The sequence below is a fragment of the Oncorhynchus nerka genome, linkage group LG4 (genome assembly GCF_034236695.1).
Source record: "Oncorhynchus nerka isolate Pitt River linkage group LG4, Oner_Uvic_2.0, whole genome shotgun sequence".
Lineage (NCBI taxonomy): Eukaryota > Metazoa > Chordata > Actinopteri > Salmoniformes > Salmonidae > Oncorhynchus > Oncorhynchus nerka.
Genome location: NC_088399.1, coordinates 48,567,853 through 48,587,592, shown reverse-complemented (window position 1 = coordinate 48,587,592; position 19,740 = coordinate 48,567,853). Strand labels below are relative to the sequence as shown.

The 19,740-nt window shown below is 42.7% G+C and overlaps 2 protein-coding genes across 5 annotated transcripts in view; one reads left to right on the top strand and one right to left on the bottom strand.

The window, feature by feature from the left end:
* The window catches only part of LOC115126674 (alpha-mannosidase 2-like), a 62,698-nt gene extending 61,094 nt beyond the window's left edge, over nt 1-1,604 (bottom strand). The window contains exon 1 of the mRNA XM_029656321.2: nt 461-1,604. Coding sequence (XP_029512181.1) covers nt 461-604 — 144 coding nt within the window. The 5' untranslated portion in view covers nt 605-1,604. The remainder of the gene's footprint in view (nt 1-460) is intronic.
* Nucleotides 1,605-7,022: 5,418 nt separating this feature from the next.
* pja2 (praja ring finger ubiquitin ligase 2) lies at nt 7,023-19,740 on the top strand. 4 transcript variants are annotated; one of them, XM_029656304.2, is made up of 9 exons: nt 7,023-7,130; nt 9,896-10,090; nt 10,657-11,704; nt 12,162-12,323; nt 12,939-13,124; nt 15,697-15,808; nt 17,042-17,155; nt 18,993-19,108; nt 19,251-19,740. In XM_029656304.2, exons 2-8 carry the CDS (start codon nt 9,898-9,900, stop codon nt 19,089-19,091), a joined length of 1,914 nt encoding a protein of 637 aa, XP_029512164.2. In that variant the 5' UTR covers nt 7,023-7,130; nt 9,896-9,897; the 3' UTR covers nt 19,092-19,108; nt 19,251-19,740. The 4 variants fall into 4 exon arrangements, with proteins under 4 accessions (XP_029512164.2, XP_064873691.1, XP_029512158.2 ...); XM_065017619.1 differs by lacking the exon at nt 12,939-13,124 and adding an exon at nt 7,866-7,941 and having other exon boundaries at nt 7,114-7,130; XM_029656298.2 differs by lacking the exon at nt 7,023-7,130 and adding an exon at nt 7,866-7,941.

The following is a 19,740-nucleotide window of genomic DNA, read 5'->3' as shown; positions in this document are numbered from 1 at the left end:
TATTGTGGGAGGCAACCCGATTGCCTAGAAATACTCGTTTTCACTGATTCAGGAATGGAATTATGTGACACACAACCCCACGATATCAAGATCTCAAAATGAATATGACCCTAGGACTTCCAAGAAAAGTCATACACTTGTGTTTATTGGAACCATTTATGTTTCAAGACGATAACTATATCATGGCTACAGTTGAAAATGTGTTTCCTGTCTGGAAGCGAAAACTGTTAAACATTGTCTAGAACGTTGGTACATTGTAACAATGAAAAAACTACTAGTTGGCCTACTAACCGTGCCCATGCCTACAGCAACCAATCAACACCAGTTATCTACACAGTAGCAGTTGATACGATTTTGAGGAAATAGGCTACTTTACAAATTCATTCATATTTGTGCAACTATGTAAAAACAAGGTTCATCAGTCATAGGCTATATCTTACGAAAAATAAATCCGACTTACATTTTGCAATCTATCCCCACCGTTGTTTGGACTTTTGGTATTGTCTAATTGCAGGTGATCCAGCATCAGGTACAATGAGAAGACCACTACACAAAATATGGCACTGCCAAAAACAGTGACTTGCCGATTGAGCCTTATCATCATTTACAATCGATACTGCCAGATGAATCGAAGTTGATCGCATTGAGTGACAGCAATAACCTATAGTCATGTAAATCCCCCTCTGCGAATGGTCGATGTCTTGACTCCGCGGCGAGGATCGGAAAATGTCTATGCTATTCCTAAAACTCTTTTATAAAATAGTAATACATTCTGCTTTAATGTGTTACGAAGGAACTTACATAATTGTTGACATTCCCTCCTATGTACAATAAACTTTAAAAAGCTGGATCTGTCACCCAAAGGTAGCCTGAACCACAGACTGCGTCGTCAGTCGCAAAGTTTTAGTGTGAAAGATTAGTGTGATTCAGCAGATCGACCCCGTCTCCTTCCTGTATTTGTTTTCTGTTCAAATTAAGCGAGGAAGTGAAAACCATATGGTATGAACGTGCGCCGCCTACCGACTCACAACTTTCATTTGAGGCGCACAGGTAAAGTCGTGCGTTACTGCGTTTTTAGTCCAGCGCACAATGCGTAAACGTTTCCAACTCCATCGTTTTGCGATCATTGCCCTTATCCCACTGTAGTATCTTCCAGAAACCACGCCTCCAATGATTCATTTGTGTTGCCAAAACTTGGTCATTAACTCCAGAAAACACCAGAGACCTCGTGAAAACAGCTGCATGGGCATGTTCAGCGCGCGCCACTGATGATTCCAGGCTGTCCAAATGCCAGCTTCTACTTGATCGCGTTCATATTTTCAACATTTGGAATTGAAAAAGAGAGAAAGATGTGACGCTATTTCATTGCAAACGTCAACAGCATCTGCGGAAATAGACAAGCTCCACCGACAAAAAAATCATTTCTTACTCCATTCTGATTGTAAGATTGAGATAAGCAAATAAAATTGAAAACGCCACACATTTCACTCAGCATTAATCGATTGAGTAAAGCGAAACGAGCGTGCAATTCTTTGCGTTACAAGTTTCCTTTGTGAATGTAATCTCACAGCTGAGAAACGTCTCCCTTCTCTCTCTCCGGGCCATAGTAGTAGCCCAGTAGGGCACAGGAGAACCGAAACTTGCATACGCCTCCTCTGACATCATTTGGTGACGAAAAATATAATTTGGTTCAAATTTAACAGGTAAAAAAAGATATGGATAGATTAATGGGGTAATTCGGAGTGTAAATTATCCACTATTTATATTAGGCTAATACTACTACTAATACTAATAATATTATTAATACAACTACTAGTATTAATAATAATATCAATACATACTTGTTTTTTAAAGAAATGTAATTATATCATCAAGATCAAATCATCTAGATTTGTCAGTCAATCATTTACTCGTTTAAATAACTTAATGAATCTTGCTGCAATGTCGGAATTTTTGGTAAAGCAAGCTTCTAGGATCCCCATCCCTTGCTTGGCTTGGAACTCAAGCTGAGTTGGGAACAGATTTCTATGCAACCTCTTTAGCCTGGTGAAACACAGCCTTCATTCATCCACCTTGGCCCCCACACCGGCCCATGTTTTCCCGCTTGAGGCTCCCATTATTAGCCAGATCATATAGAAGCTCATTCCCACCACCATAAAAAAGTTGACACTATCTAAACATTTTGAGATATTAAAGTCCACATTTCGAGATAGTATATCAGAATGTTTGGATAGTATGTAAAAAATTTACAAAACTGTCAGAGATGTAAGTCAACATTTTGAGATAGTATCTAAAGAAAATTGATACAATCTAAAAAAAATAAAAATGTTTAAATGTGATAGTAGGTCTAGCTCATACATACAGCGCATTCGGAATGGACATTTTAAACTATAAATGTAATAAATCAAATCAAATCAAATCAAATTTTATTTGTCACATACACATGGTTAGCAGATGTTAATGCGAGTGTAGCGAAATGCTTGTGCTTCTAGTTCCGACAATGCAGTGATAACCAACAAGTAATCTAACTAACAATTCTAAAACTACTGTCTTATACACAGTGTTAGGGGATAAAGAATATGTACATAAGGATATATGAGTGAGTGATGGTACAGAGCAGCATACAGTAGATGGTATCGAGTACAGTATATACATATGAGATGAGTATGTAGACAAAGTAAACAAAGTGGCATAGTTAAAGTGGCTAGTGATACATGTATTACATAAGGATGCAGTCGATGATGTAGAGTACAGTATATACGTATGCATATGAGATGAATAATGTAGGGTAAGTAACATTATATAAGGTAGCATTGTTTAAAGTGGCTAGTGATATATTTACATCATTTCCCATCAATTCCCATTATTAAAGTGGCTGGAGTTGGGTCAGTGTCAATGACAGTGTGTTGGCAGCAGCCACTCAATGGTGGCTGTTTAACAGTCTGATAGCCTTGAGATAGAAGCTGTTTTTCAGTCTCTCAGTCCCAGCTTTGATGCACCTGTACTGACCTCGCCTTCTGGATGATAGGCGGGGTGAACAGGCAGTGGTTCGGGTGGTTGATGTCCTTGATGATCTTTATGGCCTTCCTGTAACATCGGGTGGTGTAGGTGTCCTGGAGGGCAGGTAGTTTGCCCCCGGTGATGCGTTGTGCAGACCTCACTACCCTCTGGAGAGCCTTACGGTTGAGGCGGAGCAGTTGCCGTACCAGGCGGTGATACAGCCCGCCAGGATGCTCTCGATTGTGCATCTGTAGAAGTTCGTGAGTGCTTTTGGTGACAAGCCGAATTTCTTCAGCCTCCTGAGGTTGAAGGCGCTGCTGCGCCTTCTTCACGACGCTGTCAGTGTGAGTGGACCAATTCAGTTTGTCTGTGATGTGTATGCCGAGGAACTTAAAACTTGCTACCCTCTCCACTACTGTTCCATCGATGTGGATAGGGGGTGTTCCCTCTGCTGTTTCCTGAAGTCCACAATCATCTCCTTAGTTTTGTTGACGTTGAGTGTGAGGTTATTTTCCTGACACCACACTCCGAGGGCCCTCACCTCCTCCCTGTAGGCCGTCTCGTCGTTGTTGGTAATCAAGCCTACCACTGTTGTGTGTCCGCAAACTTGATGATTGAGTTGGAGGCGTGCGTGGCCACGAGTCGTGGGTGAACAGGGAGTACAGGAGAGGGCTCAGAACGCACCCTTGTGGGGCCCCGTGTTGAGGATCAGCGGGAGGAGATGTTGTTGCCTACCCTCACCACCTTCAGGAAGTCCAGTACCCAGTTGCACAGGGCGGGGTCGAGACCCAGGGTCTCGAGCTTGATGACGAGCTTGGAGGGTACTATGGTGTTGAATGCCGAGCTGTAGTCGATGAACAGCATTCTCACATAGGTATTCCTCTTGTCCAGGTGGGTTAGGGCAGTGTGCAGTGTGGTTGAGATTGCATCGTCTGTGGACCTATTTGGGCGGTAAGCAAATTGGAGTGGGTCTAGGGTGTCAGGTAGGGTGGAGGTGATATGGTCCTTGACTAGTCTCTCAAAGCACTTCATGATGACGGAAGTGAGTGCTACGGGCGGTAGTCGTTTAGCTCAGTTACCTTAGCTTTCTTGGGAACAGGAACAATGGTGGCCCTCTTGAAGCATGTGGGAACAGCAGACTGGTATAGGGATTGATTGAATATGTCCGTAAACACACCGGCCAGCTGGTCTGCGCATGCTCTGAGGGCGCGGCTGGGGATGCCGTCTGGGCCTGCAGCCTTGCGAGGGTTAACACGTTTAAATGTCTTACTCACCTCGGCTGCAGTGAAGGAGAGACCGCATGTTTTCGTTGCAGGCCGTGTCAGTGGCACTGTATTGTCCTCAAAGCGGGCAAAAAAGTTATTTAGTCTGCCTGGGAGCAAGACATCCTGGTCCGTGACTGGGCTGGGTTTCTTCTTGTAGTCCGTGATTGACTGTAGACCCTGCCACATGCCTCTTGTGTCTGAGCCATTGAATTGAGATTCCACTTTGTCCCTGTACTGACGCTTAGCTTGTTTAATAGCCTTGCGGAGGGAATAGCTGCATTGTTTATATTCGGACATGTTACCAGACACCTTGCCCTGATTAAAAGCAGTGGTTCGCGCTTTCAGTTTCACGCGAATGCTGCCATCAATCCACGGTTTCTGGTTTGGGAATGTTTTTATCGTTGCTATGGGAACGACATCTTCGACGCACGTTCTAATGAACTCGCACACCGAATCAGCGTATTCGTCAATATTTTCATCTGACGCAATACGAAACATGTCCCAGTCCACGTGATGGAAGCAGTCTTGGAGTGTGGAGTCAGCTTGGTCTGACCAGCGTTGGACAGACCTCAGCGTGGGAGCCTCTTGTTTAAGTTTCTGCCTGTAGGCAGGGATCAACAAAATGGAGTCGTGGTCAGCTTTTCCGAAAGGGGGCGGGGCAGGGCCTTATATGCGTCGCGGAAGTTAGAGTAACAATGATCCAAGGTTTTACCACCCCTGGTTGCGCAATCGATATGCTGATAAAATTTAGGGAGTCTTGTTTTCAGATTAGCTTTGTTAAAATCCCCAGCTACAATGAATGCAGCCTCCGGATAAATGGTTTCCAGTTTGCAAAGAGTTAAATAAAGTTCGTTCAGAGCCATCGATGTGTCTGCTTGGGGGGATATATACGGCTGTGATTATAATCGAAGAGAATTCTCTTGGAAGATAATGCGGTCTACATTTGATTGTGAGGAATTCTAAATCAGGTGAACAGAAGGATTTGAGTTCCTGTATGTTTCCTTCATCACACCATGTCTTGTTAGTCATGAGGCATACGCCCCCCCGCTCTTCTTACCAGAAAGATGTTTGTTTCTGTCGGCGCGATGCGTGGAGAAACCCGTTGGCTGCACCGCATCGGATAGCGTCTTCCCAGTAAGCCATGTTTCCGTGAAGCAGAGAACATTGCAGTCTCTGATGTCCCTCTGGAATGCTACCCTTGCTCGGATTTCATCAACCTTGTTGTCAAGAGACTGGACATTGGCAAGAAGAATGCTCGGGAGTGGTGCGTGATGTGCCCTTGTCCGAGTCTGACCAGAAGACCGCTACGTTTCCTCTTTTTTCGGAGTCGTTTTCTTGGGTCGCTGCATGCGATCCATTCCGTTGTCCTGTTTGTAAGGCAGAACACAGGATCCGCGTCGCGGAAAACATATTCTTGGTCGTACTGATGGTGAGTTGACGCTGATCTTATATTCAGTAGTTCTTCTCGACTGTATGTAATGAAACCTAAGATGACCTGGGGTACTAATGTAAGAAATAACACGTAAAAAAACAAAAAACTGCATAGTTTCCTAGGAACGCGAAGCGAGGCGGCCATCTCTGTCGGCGCCGGAAATAACATGTATATAAGGAAACTATGTCAATATATTACTATTCCCTCTGCTGAAATGTACTGGAATGCAGCCCTAGGACAAGTTTTTATTTGTACCTTTATTTAACTAGGCAAGTCAGTTAAGAAATTCTGCCTTTAAACAGCTTGGAAAATTCCAGAAAATGATGTCATTAGAAGCTTCTGATAGGCTAATTGACATAATTTGAGTCAATTGGAGGTGTACCAGTGGATGTTTATTTATTTTACCTTTATTTAACTAGGCAAGTCAGTTAAGAAGAAATTCTTATTTTCAATGACGGCCTAGGAACAGTTGGACTAGTAACCGGAAGGTTGCAAGTTCAGGCCCCCGAGCTTACAAGGTACAAATCTGTTGTTCTGCCCCTGAACAGTCAGTTAACCCACTGTTCCTAGACCAGTTAACCCACTGTTCCTAGACCAGTTACCCCACTGTTCCTAGGCCATCATTGAAAATAAGAATTTCTTCTTAACTGACTGTTCAGGGGCAGGACAACAGATTTGTACCCTGTAAGCTCGGGGGTTTGAACTTGCAACCTTCCGGTTACTAGTCCAACGCTCCGATATATTTCAGTTTTGTTGTTGTCTGGGAAATATTGTATATCTAATAAGGTGACGGAAGTATCACGCAAACTCATTCATAGAATCTACCCTGTAAAGACCTTTATTATAAATAGATTTAAAATAGCTATTGATAACAAATGTGTATTTTGTGGTTGTGACCCAGAAACTCTTGACCATTTATTTTGGGACTGTTCTTATGTCAGAAGATTTTGGAGTGAGTTAGAGGATTTGATTTGAACCTAACCTGTCCGTTAGGTTTATGTACTCTTGTTTGTATATTTCCGTTTTTTTGTATTTATTGTGTTCATAATAAAAATAATATATATTTAAAAAAACATGGAAAACGAGCTGGATATACCGGACTGGATATACTTCTGGGCAAATTCAGGAAATGCCCTGATATCAGGAGTTGGCGGCTAAAAGTTATGTTAAGCAATTCAGAGACTGAAACGAATACACCGGATGACAAATATTTAAGGATCGAATCGATATACAATCCCAGAATCAGCTGTAAATGTAAAACAAAGCTTAAAACAATGTTTGAAAAGGCGTACTCCTACTCCTCACTACTGATGTTGCTAATGCAGTCTCGGACATTCTGATTGGAGAAAGCCAGTCACATGACACTCTTTGCGGATGACGTTGGCTTATAGGTTTGTTCGCAGTTTCGGACGGAGAGGAAGTGTCGGGGACAGGTAATACGACCATTATTTTGTATTTGATATTGGTTAAAATAAGCAAGCTAGTTGAAAATAAGGTGATCGATAATATTTGATTGATAACATCTGAAATGGTTTGTCCCTTGCCGTTTGAAAATTGCTACAGTAGCCAACTAGTTTACTGCATGCCTTGTTGACAACCAGAAGAGGGAAGCTTTTTTTTGTTGACAAGCTAACGTTAGCTAGCTTAACACAACACAGTTAGTTAGCCAACGTTAGGCCAGGGCCAAGCGTTTTTCCAAGTTCCATCTACAAATACAAATGTTATCTTGTGAAAATACACGCACCAATAATCAGCTATATTGACTAACGTTACTGTTATCGTATCGGGGCCAATCGTTTCTACCTTCAGACCATCACATCAGGCTGCTGAATAGCCACCACTAACGTTAGTCAGCTAAGTTAGCTAACGCGTTACCTGCTCTCCCCTGATATTCCCCCACAACGGACGTTTACTCTGCCCGTACCCAAACGACATTCATCAATGTTGCAGTTGTTAATATGTGTATTATAGATTTTTTTTTTTTTTTTTTTTTCACTTGGCCCTTACAAGTACAACCCAACCCTTCAAGGGTCACTCTGCCCCCTCCTATTATCAGCAATTTCCACCTCAAGTCTTTAGTCTGCCTCCATCCCCAATGGACATGCTTATTTATTCGTCACTGCCACAGTTATGTGTGTAGTTATATTTCTCTCTTTACCGTTTTCAAGATTTGATTTCACTTGTTGGAGCGCTACCCTGCAATCACACCTGGAACATGTGACTATTAAACAACGAATATGAATCGTAAGTTAGCTACATTTTTGCTTGGGTGCAATTAGCTAGCAAGCTAATGACGTCATGAAAATAACTTTGTAACCAAGCAAGACAACATTGGCAAGCCGGTTGCAGTAATTATTCAGCTTGCTAGCTAACAAGCAACAGTATTGCTTATTCCGTTTCAATCAGGGCCGTCTAGTTAGCGCCATAATCTAGCTAAATGTTTGTTTACAATTAGCTGGCTATTAAATCATGTTGCACCTTACGCAAGTAATGTTGCTGGTTACTTCCACAAGGCATGCATGATGATGATAATAATGCATGTTCTGTTATGAAACGATATGTTAACAAACTTAACCACTGGAAGGTCCAAAAAATTGTCAGACACCAGTCAGCCAAGTCATAGACTGTTCTCTCTGCTACTGCACGGCAAGCAGTATCGGAGTGCCAAGTCTAGGTGGAAGGTTCCTTAAACGCTTCCTACCCCCCCCAAGCCATAAGACTGCAGAACAATTAATCAAATGGCCACCTGGACTATTTACATTGAACCCCCTCGCCCTATTTACACTGCTGCTACTTGCTGTTTACTATCTATTTACCCCTACCTACATGCAGTGGTGTAAAGAGTACTTTAAAGTACTACTTAAGTATTTTGTTATCTGTACTTTTAAGTTATTGTTTTTTTGACTACTTTTACTTCACTTCTTTCCTAAAGAAAATAATGTACTTACTACTCCATACATTTTCTGACATCCAAAAGTACTCGTTACATTTTTAATGCTTAGCAGGACAGGAAAGTGATTCAATTCACACACCTATCAAGAGAACATCCCTGGTCATCCCTACTGGCTCTGAAGTGGAGGACTCAATAAACACGAACTTAATTTGTAAATTATGTCTGCGTGTTGTAGTGTGCCACTGGCTGTTTTGTAAATAAAAAAATAATTGTCCCGTCTGATCTTAAGCAATTTGAAATTATTTATACTTTTGATACTTAAGTATATTTAAAACCAAATACTTTTAGATGTTTACTCAAGTATTTTTTTACTGGGTGACCTTCATTTGTCACTTTCTATGAAGGTATCTTTACTTTTACACAAGTATGACATTTGGGTACTTTTTCCACCACTGCCTAAATGTACATGGGGCGGCAGGGTAGCCTAGTGGTTAGAGCGTTGGACTAGTAACCAAGTTCAAATCCCAGAGCTGACAAGGTACAAATCTGTCTTTCTGACCCTGAACAGACAGTTCACCCACTGTTCCTAGGCTGTCATTGAAAATAAGAATTTGTTCTTGACTGACTTGCCTCGTTAAATAAAGGTAAAATAAATGTACAAATTACCTTGACTCTGTACCGGGAGCCTCTGTATCACTTATTTTATTTTTGTACTTTATTTTTAAAAACATTTTGTTACCCCTTTTCTTGAACTGCATTGTTGGTTAAGGGCTTGTAAGTAAGCATTTCATAGGAAGGTCTACACCTGTTGTATTCTGCGAATGTGACAAAACATTTTATTTGAACCCAGCCAGAGGTAGGCATATCATTCATTCTTTGGATAATTTCATAGCACTGCTGGTAGTACTGAATTTTATGGTGTATATACATTCTGACTTTTCCATTCATCTCCAATTTTGGTCACATTTGTAGATTAACAAGAATTTGAGCAAGACCATGATGGTTTACTTTTCTTTCATGCCATGTTAATCATATTTGAGTGTTTTTGCTTTCCGTTGACAACATTTCCAGACAGATTTTAAGTGTAAAGAAGCCCACCACAACCGTAATGGCTTGCAGCAATGTTTCTTGTATCTTTACTGTGCTGTATTTTGAATGGATCAAAGCTCAAAGTTGCAGTTTCTCACCCTCTTTTCACACAATTGGTCTACTTTCAGGTTTTGATTAAACCATCAGTCACTCTGTTTGCAGCTTTTAGTTTTGAAGCTGTGTATTTCAATGTTGTTATTTCCTCTCTCTCTCTAGTGATGGGTCAGGAAGCTGGCAAGCCAGCCTGGCCCAAACCGGCTGTTGGATATCACACAATAACAGGAAGGAGATACGGCAGGAGGCATGCATACGTTAGCTTCCGTCCAACCTCTGCCAAGCACAGGAACCCAGCCAGTGTGGAGGATTGGCCAGCTATGGAAATGGATGGTGTTCACAGAGCACATTCCATACGTACGTTCACTGTGCAAATACATCTATTATGCTTTCAAGTCCCATTTGCAGTGCATTGATTAGCCGAGGGACAAGATGTAGGCTATTTGAGTCTGAAGAGCATATATTTTTTTCTTTCAAGCAATGATACAGGTCTATATTTCTGCATGTTAGCAATGATAACAAGGTCGGCAAATCAATGAAAGTTGTGTTTATTGTTTTTGTGACATCATCCATGGCAGACCATTTAGCAGATTGTGTAGGGTAGTCAGCAGCATGTGAGTGAGTACTGCATAGCTTGAGGTTTGGATTGATTTATCCTGTGACATGGAATGCAGTGTGAGCAAGCAGCTAAGCCTATGAATCCCTTATTCTGCTTTTTAATAAAATATGTCTGCTTGGTGCTGCTGCACGCTATATCTGTATTCAGAAAACAAGGACTGCTCTTTTCTGTCTTTGCTCTATTGTCTCTCTCTCTCTTCCTTTCTCTTTCAACAAGTGTAATCATTGTGTATTGACAAGTCATGGTAGACGTTTTGGTTGTGTTTTATTTAGCTGTGACTAAATGCCTCCCTCTCCTCCTCTAGCTTCAAAAGGGAACATCTCCTCGACGCTTCACACCAGCTTTCCTGTGTCATCGAGTTCGGTTCGCCCAGAAGTAAAAGCCAAATCTGGCAAAGATCCTCCCCACAAGAAACCGTCAATTTCTAGGAAGCCATCGGAAGCCCTCTCCGTCCATTACAAGAAACTAAAGTGTAACCAACCTGTAGCCTGTGACCAGGACCAAAATGTCTTGAAGAAAAGTGCTGAGGCCAGTGCGTGGCCTATCTCCGAGGACAGTAACCCATCTAATTCTAGCGTATTGAGCTTTGTAAATATTGATGCTTATGAGCCGGACAGTAGTGGAGGCGAGGAGGAGGAGGAGGGGCAGAGCTCCGACCTGTCTCACGGTCTCCAGAAAAGACTGGATGACATGATCTTCGAGCTGGGCAAGGAGTTTGACTATCTCAGCGGTTTGCACTCGTATTTGTATACAAAATCGTGTGAAGGGACAGACTCTTCCCTCAGAGACACTGAGTCAGTGAAAGATTCTAGAACGGATCCTAAATCAGATTCAAACACAGAGGAACCCCCTCCTGAGAGGAATATATCGGAACACAACGCAACAGATCACATGGAAAACGGCACTGAGGACCACCATATACCAGATGACCTAGCAGCCGGTGGCTCTCCCATCGGTCCCAAAGGTCCTGCTGAGCTGGGGAACGACAACCAGAGAGGGACACAGTCTGAGATGGTGGTGAGGCCCAAAATTCGTAAGCAGACGAGTGAAACACACCTGGAGAAGAGGAAGAGTTCTCACCGCGAGGAGGTAGACTCTGGCTTAGCCAAGCAGGCCAGCAAGACCAAGTGTGTGTCTGCACCTCCTTTCTTTCTGACGCAAACAGAAAGGCCAAACCAGGAGATGCTCTTTGATTTTCCTCAGACTGAATCGAATGGGTTTAGCCCTATAGAGAGGTGGCGTGAACATGGAGATGCTGGTAGCAAAATTCATTCAGATGAGGAAGATGAGATCTGGGAAGATCTGGAGGATTTCAATGAGACGTGTGCTCCTTTCATGAAGGCTGAGGAAAGGTATTGTAATATACATTGGTTTACGTAGTACCTTTTTTTTTTTATTGGTCTTGGAGCCTAGTAAAATATGACAAAACGCACAGCGAGTGTGTGTATACGGTCAGTGAAATCTAATCATAAGGATTGGATTGCGGTGATGGGGAAACGTCAGCAGTATAGATTGTCTGCACTTGGGAGTTATTCATAAAAGTAGACCGGTCATTTTCGTGATCTCTGATGAGCCATGACATTGCAACTCGCAATATTATTAAGCCTTTCTGGGAACGTGTGAATACGAAGCTCTCTGTTGTCCTGATAAAGTATTAACTGGGGATTGAGGAAGCAAAGGTTGCTCGCGAAGGTCTTGTGTTTACTGCTAAGACCTCTGCTAGCGGATTGGTTGGTGTTTATTAGGGCGAAGTGTGTGTGTGTGTGCGTGCGTGTGTATTTACACATCCGTGCGCGTGTGTATCTGCAGCTCGGAGTGCAGCGAGGGGGAGTGGGCGGCCTCGTGGACGTCGGACTCTGGCCTGGAGACGGAGCGTCAGAAAAGCTGGGAGATTCTGCCCGGCCTGGACGAGCTGCACATCAGCAACAGCAGCAGTCTGGAGGACGTACCCGAGCTCAGCCTGCCCCCTGCGTAAGCGCCATAACACATGCCTTATATACAGTTCAATAAATACACCATGATGATATAGGTCTTATACACAGTTCACTCCTGATAAATGCAATCAATTGCTTGAGACTGGTCTAATAGAAACTATTCAAATTGAGACTGGGGACCACTACACTTAGACTTTGCATTCATCAGTCAACTGTATGTGTATAGAATTTCATTGGTAAGCACCGCCAGCCCTCAGATGCACATCTCCATGTGTGACTGCTGTGATGTTGAACCAGGGTGTGGACTGGAATGACGATTAAGCTAAGTGCCACAGCAGCACACTGTCCAAGCAAGGTCTTACATTAAATCCGTTGAGGCAGGCTGAATCATTCCCGTGGATATGGATTTTGATGAGTTAAGTAGCTAAGATGTACAGTAGCTCTGGCTTGTTTGCATATGTGTGTAGCTTGATAAATAGCGAGTTGCTTAGCCTATGTTTTCCAGTACATACACTTTTTTTATTTTCAGTTGCACGGTGAAAACTTTGTTTGCCACAATGAAAATCAGTGTTCCTTATTGGACAAGTTCCTCCCCTTTTCAGTCCGTTCTCTTCTGTCTGGTGCCCAATGAACATAGCCCTTGTGTGTGCAGGGAGCCTCCACCTCTGGAGGAGGGGGAGATTCCTTGGTTGATGTACAACGGAGAGGCGGGCAGCAGCAGTGACGAAGACCCCGATGGCATGAGTCACTTTGTCCACCCGGGCCTCTTCATCCTTGACGGCAACAACAACCTGGAGGATGACTCCAGCATGAGCGAGGACCTGGACGCTGAGTGGAGGTGGGGGAAACATGAAGCTTTCTACTCCAAATTGTGAGAGTTGCACTGAGTGTCCAAAACATTAGGAGCACCTTCCATGACAGACTCTCCAGGTGAAAGCTATGATCCCTTATTGATGTCACCTGTTAAGTTCACTTCCATCAGTGTAGATGAAAGGGAGGAGACGTGTTAAAGAAGGGTTTTAAGCCTTGAGACATGGATTGTGCATGTGGCCCATTGAGGGGGAATGGGAAAGAGAAAATGTCGGTTCCTTATTGAACGGGGTATGGTAAGTGCCAGGCGCACCGGTTAGAGTGTGTCAAGAACTGTAACACTGCTGGGTTTTGTCACGCTCAAGTTTCCTGTGTGTATCAAGAATGGTCCCCCACCCAAAGGACATCCAGCCTGCTTAACACAACTGTGGGAAGCATTGGACTCAACCATGACTCTTTCGACACCTTGTAGAGTTCATGCCCCGGCGAATTGAGGCTGTTCTGAGGTCAATATTAGGAAGGTGTTCCTAATGTTTTCTACACGGCGTGTATTTAAGGCTCTTTTGTGTTTAGAGGCTATTCTCATTGACAAATATTTTAAGGGGAGGCAGCTTGACAGGTTTCTAATTTACATAATATGTACACACTTTTCAATTTCCAGTACATCCTTGCCTAACCTTTGGTTGCGGCTGGCAGTAAGCTTGCAAACTATTCAACGAATGTGAGCAACTTTTCCTCAAAAACATATTGGGTTCACATTAATAATGCTACCAAACCATATTACAGCCTTGAATAATGTGCGGACAATGACAGTTTATATTTTCTCGTTCGTACAAGCGTTAGCTAAATGTAGATTGCAAGACAATAATACTGCTAGCTAGCAATGTTAGCATTACCCCTCTCACACGAATATACATGTACGGTTTCAGCATATTAAAGTTACCCGAGAACAAATACAAAAAATGCCAGAAAAGCCATAACACAACACTAAACAATACATTCATTGCACAATAACGGTGACAAACGGTGCCCACCAAACTGTTAGGACCTACATAAAGCTGTCCCAACAGAGGAGCTTTATTTTCAGCACCATGGAGTGAATCCTTACCACTACTACATCAGTGGAGCCTTGTCTGGCAGCAGAACAGTTCATTCAGCCTCATTAAAATGTGGTTTCTCCTGACAATTGATCTGTACCAACTATGTCATAAGGGGACGACTTGCGGATAAGAGGCAATCCAGAGTTTCGATTAAGACATTAATGAGCGAAGTACACTACAGTACACATTTCCCTGGCATATTACACAATTTATGCAGTAGCATATAAGTCATTTTTGGGCTCTCCTTACTGTGCTCACTTGAACAGGAAGGTGTCGCAGCGGTCCTTCTTGTGGGCAAATTGTGTCATCAAAGTCTGGCATTCTCTGGATTCATGTTGCTTTCAAGACAACTGGGAAATCGGAAAAAAACAAGGTTGAATCATGATGGCGGCAGGGTAGCCTAGTGGTTAGAGCGTTGGACTAGTAACCGGAAGGTTGCAAGTTCAAACACCCGAGCTGACAAGGTACAAATCTGTCGTTCTGCCCCTGAACAGGCAGTTAACCCACTGTTCCTAGGCCGTCATTGAAAATAAGAATCTGTTCTTAACTGACTTGCCTAGTTAAATAAAGGGGGAAAAAAAACGACGTCGGAGCTCTAGAAAGAGGCCCAAGTTCTGTTTTTAAGCGGTCCCCTTTTTTTTAAATTTAAAAAAATTCCCAGTTGTTTTAAACTCATTGAAGTCTAAGACTTACAAGTTTCCAGTTGTTTTGAACGCGGCAGAATTCATGCTGGATTGACAGCATGGTCAATGTATTCAACCTTTTCTGGCCCATGGTGTCGACTGTTTTTTATACTTTTAAGCTTTGAAAAGAGACACTTAAACCAAGACTTGGACCACAAGCGCTCTCCACCGAATAGCAGGCTAGTGATTGCTTTGCAACGCTTGTAGTTAGCTACTGATTCCATCCAAACTACTCATGGTTGAATTTTCGACTTCTAACTTGTAATGTTTATGGCCGATGAGCACCGATACATTTTATCTCTAATTTCTCTGCCCCACCTGCCCTGAATGACGGGTTGCCACTGGAAACAAGTCTCAAATATAGTGATAATGTCTATATTACATTTCATCTGTTTCAAAAACATTGCTATGCTATTAGTATTTTTACTGTATGAATATTGAACTCAGCTAGACAATTCTGTTTCTACTGCCCTGCTTAGAGGGGGGCAAATGTCCAGCGAGTGTCTTGCACATCCCTCCAGAGGCAGTGTTCAAGACCTGAGAATTTCTCAAGTTTGAATTATAGCCATGTCTGTCGAGAAGCAATGCATCTCGAATTTCTTGAAATTCTCATCATAGAAAATGGATGCTTTGTTTCCCGGAGGTGGGAATGTTTGCCTGTACTCTGTTGACTTTCACAACATGGTAGTTTCACTTCCTAAATGTAAGCTGTATGTAAAGCCAGGAGTTCTCTCTGACCAGGAAGAATTGACATGGTATGCTATTGTTATGAGAGAAATCCGCACAATTAAATGCATTTTGTTTGGCTTCATCTTAGGTTGCTAGATGACTTTGGAGAGGGCTTTGGGATGGCTCAGGCTATTTCCTATGTGGATCCTCAGCTCCTCACATACATGGCTCTTGAAGAGCGCCTTGCCCAAGCTATGGAGGTAAGGCCCAAGTCCTAGACTCTTCAAGGGACAGCGACTGCACTGCTGCGTAGTCACTATGGGATCTCATTCTAGAGCACCTGGTTAAATTCTGCATGATATATATTTTTTAATGATGTCTCTAAATGGTGAAACTAGTGAACATACAGTATGTGGTTACTAACATTTTGCAAGTTTGCTTCATTTACGGTCATCCTAAAATTAAATATGGAATTATTTTTTCCATTTTTATGTTATGCTACTTTCCTTGATTTGGACAATATGTGTTACTACATTAGACAAGCTCACGTTTTGAACACATTGAATTGGGGGGAATTACACTATTTTTTGTTAGTATAAAAGTTTAATCATCACGATGTATTGCTTAAAACAGATCAATGTCTTTGATTTTGTACCTTTTTTTTATTTAGATTTGTCATTTTCTAATTTAAAAGGACAGACTAGAGAACAATTCTGGGCGGCCTCTCTATAAAAGTGACACACCAATACACGGATTTGACAAACTATCCCTGAAATAGCAGCCAACAGTTATCACTGTTGATATCCTATTGCGGGTCGTGATTCATTGAGTGGTTTGTTCCATTTTCTGTGATGGGGGTTAGTTTCAACAGTGCATACAATCTGATTTCCCCCCCCTCATCGACATGTGATTTTATTGCCACATCAATTTTTTTATTTTTTGCTTATGCAGTTTATGGTCCTAGTTTTAATAAAATATGAGTAATCTGATTACTGTTGTGGCACATGTATGGGTAGGTTGTACGTTTTTATGTTTAGGTTTTCAATATATCACAAACTGTTTCTGCGTATTGACTATTGATTTGGACACTTCAAAACAGTGTTTTGACTTTGGGCTATTTATCAAAAGTTCTTGTCAACAGGAAGCAGAACGGCATAATTTTCAACTTGTTTCAGAAATATGAATGGAACTTTACACATTAATTTCCAATAGGATTCTACTTAATCAGGTAAAAACTGCTGAATGAGTCGATGTGCTGTGATTTTTATTTATTTTGATCATTGGGAAATCATGATAACTGGTTTGCCTTGCCTACAATGACACGAGTCACTTAAGGCATAAGTGCAGATGGAAGCATCTTAGGACCATATGTGTTAAACACCATTCCATCTCTCAAAGGTTTGCATCAAATGTGCATTTCAAGATGGTGCCACCCTACGTTGACAGACCGTGTAGGGACGTTGGCACCTGATGTTCTTCTGTTTGGTTCACAGGCGGCTTTAGCCACCTTGAGTCTCTGTCCATCGACGTGGAGCAGGCTCACCCTCCTGCTACAGAACAGATCATCGAGTGTCTGCCTCAGATCACCATATTGGAGGACCACAGTGGTAGGGCCACATCTTGTCCTTACAGACTAGCCCTTCCCTTCCTTTTTGAATTGGCTGTATTGTTAATGTGTGCAATTGCCCACTTTGCATTGGGGGGGGGGGGTTGTCGGTGCGCCTGGCAAATTCCGAATGACCTTTGAAAATGCTCAAGCAAAGCCATATTTTCAGTGATTGAACGAGTAAGATTAGTTTTAATTTGGCATGCACTAATTACTGTAATAGGCCTAGGTAATGCTGTGCTTAATACCAACACGATGAGTGCCTTTGTATCAGAATAAAAATAAAACATGTAGCCTAATTAGTGGGACTATCCACTCTGTAAATCCTCAACCTCGGTCTTTAGTCAGTTTTACCATTAGCCAACCAGCAGTCCAGACTAACTGTCTTAAAGTCAGAAATTAGCTACTAATATATTATATATACAAAGTATGTGGACACCTTCAAATGAGTGGATTCTGCTATTTTAGCCACACCCGTTGCTATAGTTGTATAAAATCGAGCACACAGCCATGCAATCTCATTGGGAGCTTCATGAAATGGGTTTCCATGGTTGAGCAGCCTAAGATCACCATGTGCAATGCCTAGTGTCGGCTGGAGTGGTGTAAAGCTCGCCGCCATTGGACTCTGGAGCAGTGGAAACACTGTCTCTGGAGTGATGAATAACGCTCCACCATCTAGCAGATTGATGGAGGAATCTGGGTTTGGCGAATGCCAGTAGAACACTACCTGCCCCAATGCATAGTGCCAGTTTGGTGGAGGAGGAACAATGGTCAGGGGCTGTTTTTCATGGTTTGGGCCCCTTAGTTCTAGTGAAGGGAAATCATAACGCTAGAGCATACAATGACATTCTAGACGATTCTGTGCTTCCAACTTTGTGGCAACAGTTTGGGTAGGCCCTTCCTATTTCAACATGACAATGGCCCTGTGAACAAAGCAAGGTCCATACAGAAATGTTTTGTCGATCGGTGTGAAGAACTTGACTGGCCTGTACAGAGCCCTGATCTCAACCCCATTGAACACCTTTGGGATGAATTGGAACGCCGACTGCGAGTCAGGCCTAATCTCCCAACATCAGTGTCCGACCTTACTAATGCAAGTCCCTGCAGCAATGTTCCAACATCTAGTGGAAAGCCTTCCCAGAAGAGTGGAGGCTGTTATAGCAGCATAGGGGGGAGCAACTCTATGTTGATGCCCATGATTTTGGAATGAGATCTTTGAGGAGCAGGTATCCACGTACTCTTGGCCACGTAGTGGTATAAAGACTTTAAGCTCTGTTTATTAGTCTGCGAACTCTGCCAGAAAATGGATCATAAAAAAAGAGGTGTCACAATCTCTCAACACATCAACGCGTTCCCCATGGCAGTATCCCGCTGCTACAGAGCCGATGTGGTGCCACGACAGGAAATAACTGTAAAGTAATGCATAATGTAACTGTGAGAGGGGGAAAGAACATTTTCATGCACTGGCGCCGCGTCAAGTTTATGACATGCCGGGCGTCCTCGGGAATAAATCACGGAATGCAGGCGTTGAGGGAAGATGGCCGCCATTCGTTATGCCATGTGTCGGAGCGTACAGTTCCATCTGTGTGCACGTGGATCTAGTGATTCGAACGTGAATGCTTGGGGCTGTGAATACAAAACAGTGTGGTTGAGGCTGGGGATGTAGAACATGACGTGATCGATGGCGCGGCGCCGTTCTCTGACACTGACAATTAGTACTTCCTGTGTGTCTCCGTGTCAGTATGACTGGGCCTTTCTCGGCGTCTCTTTTTATAGCCTTTGTCCTTTCGCTATGCATCCCTCAATCTTTATCCTTGCCTTTTTCTCTCTCTCTCTAGGGCAGGAACAGTGCTGTGCCATCTGCTGTTGTGAGTACGTCAAAGATGAGATTGCAACCCAGTTGCCGTGCCACCACATGTTCCACAAGATCTGCGTGACTCTCTGGCTCCAGAAGGTGTGTGTGTGTGTGTGGATAATTACTTATTTTGAAGTCTTAAATTGAAAAAATTAAACTAACCTTGCATGTAATTTAAATGATGGTGGCATCAGTCTAGCACCTGGCCTATGATTTGACTTCTGGTATCTTCTCTCTCTAGTCTGGGACTTGCCCTGTCTGTCGTCACGTCCTGTTGCCTGTTGTCGCTGAGACCCCTGCACCCACCTCGTTTGTGTCGGATCAGTACATCCCTCCGTCCAATCACAGCGCAGCCGGAACACGGTGAATCCACAGCCATAAGAGGCCTCTAACGCTTAAATTAAAATTATTACTTTTTCTGTCACTGCCTCCACAATTTAGCACTTCATGAATGAGGTTTATTTAGTTCTGCACATGTTAACAAGTTCCATGTCTGAGAGTGACAGTTCAGGCTTATTTTCTGAGAAAATATTATCTGTGTAATCAAGTTTTTGTTGTGTTTTAATGAAGGATAGGAAATTGCAATTTGTTTAGCCCAGATTTTTGTTAACGCATTTTACATGCACTTTTTTTTTAATACAGATGAAAGCACTGCTTATTATGCACCTTATTGTATTCATTTTCTAAATAATGTTGTTTCCCGTGTTCAATAAAGGCTGTAGTGTGGGCAA

What these genes read in the sequence shown, in the direction of transcription:
- pja2 (XM_065017620.1), top strand. An exon ending in CATATTGGAGGACCACAGTG is followed by an intron (nt 17,156 to 18,992) that starts GTAGGGCCACAT and finishes CTCTCTCTCTAG; the next exon opens with GGCAGGAACAGTGCTGTGCC. An exon ending in TGACTCTCTGGCTCCAGAAG is followed by an intron (nt 19,109 to 19,250) that starts GTGTGTGTGTGT and finishes TTCTCTCTCTAG; the next exon opens with TCTGGGACTTGCCCTGTCTG.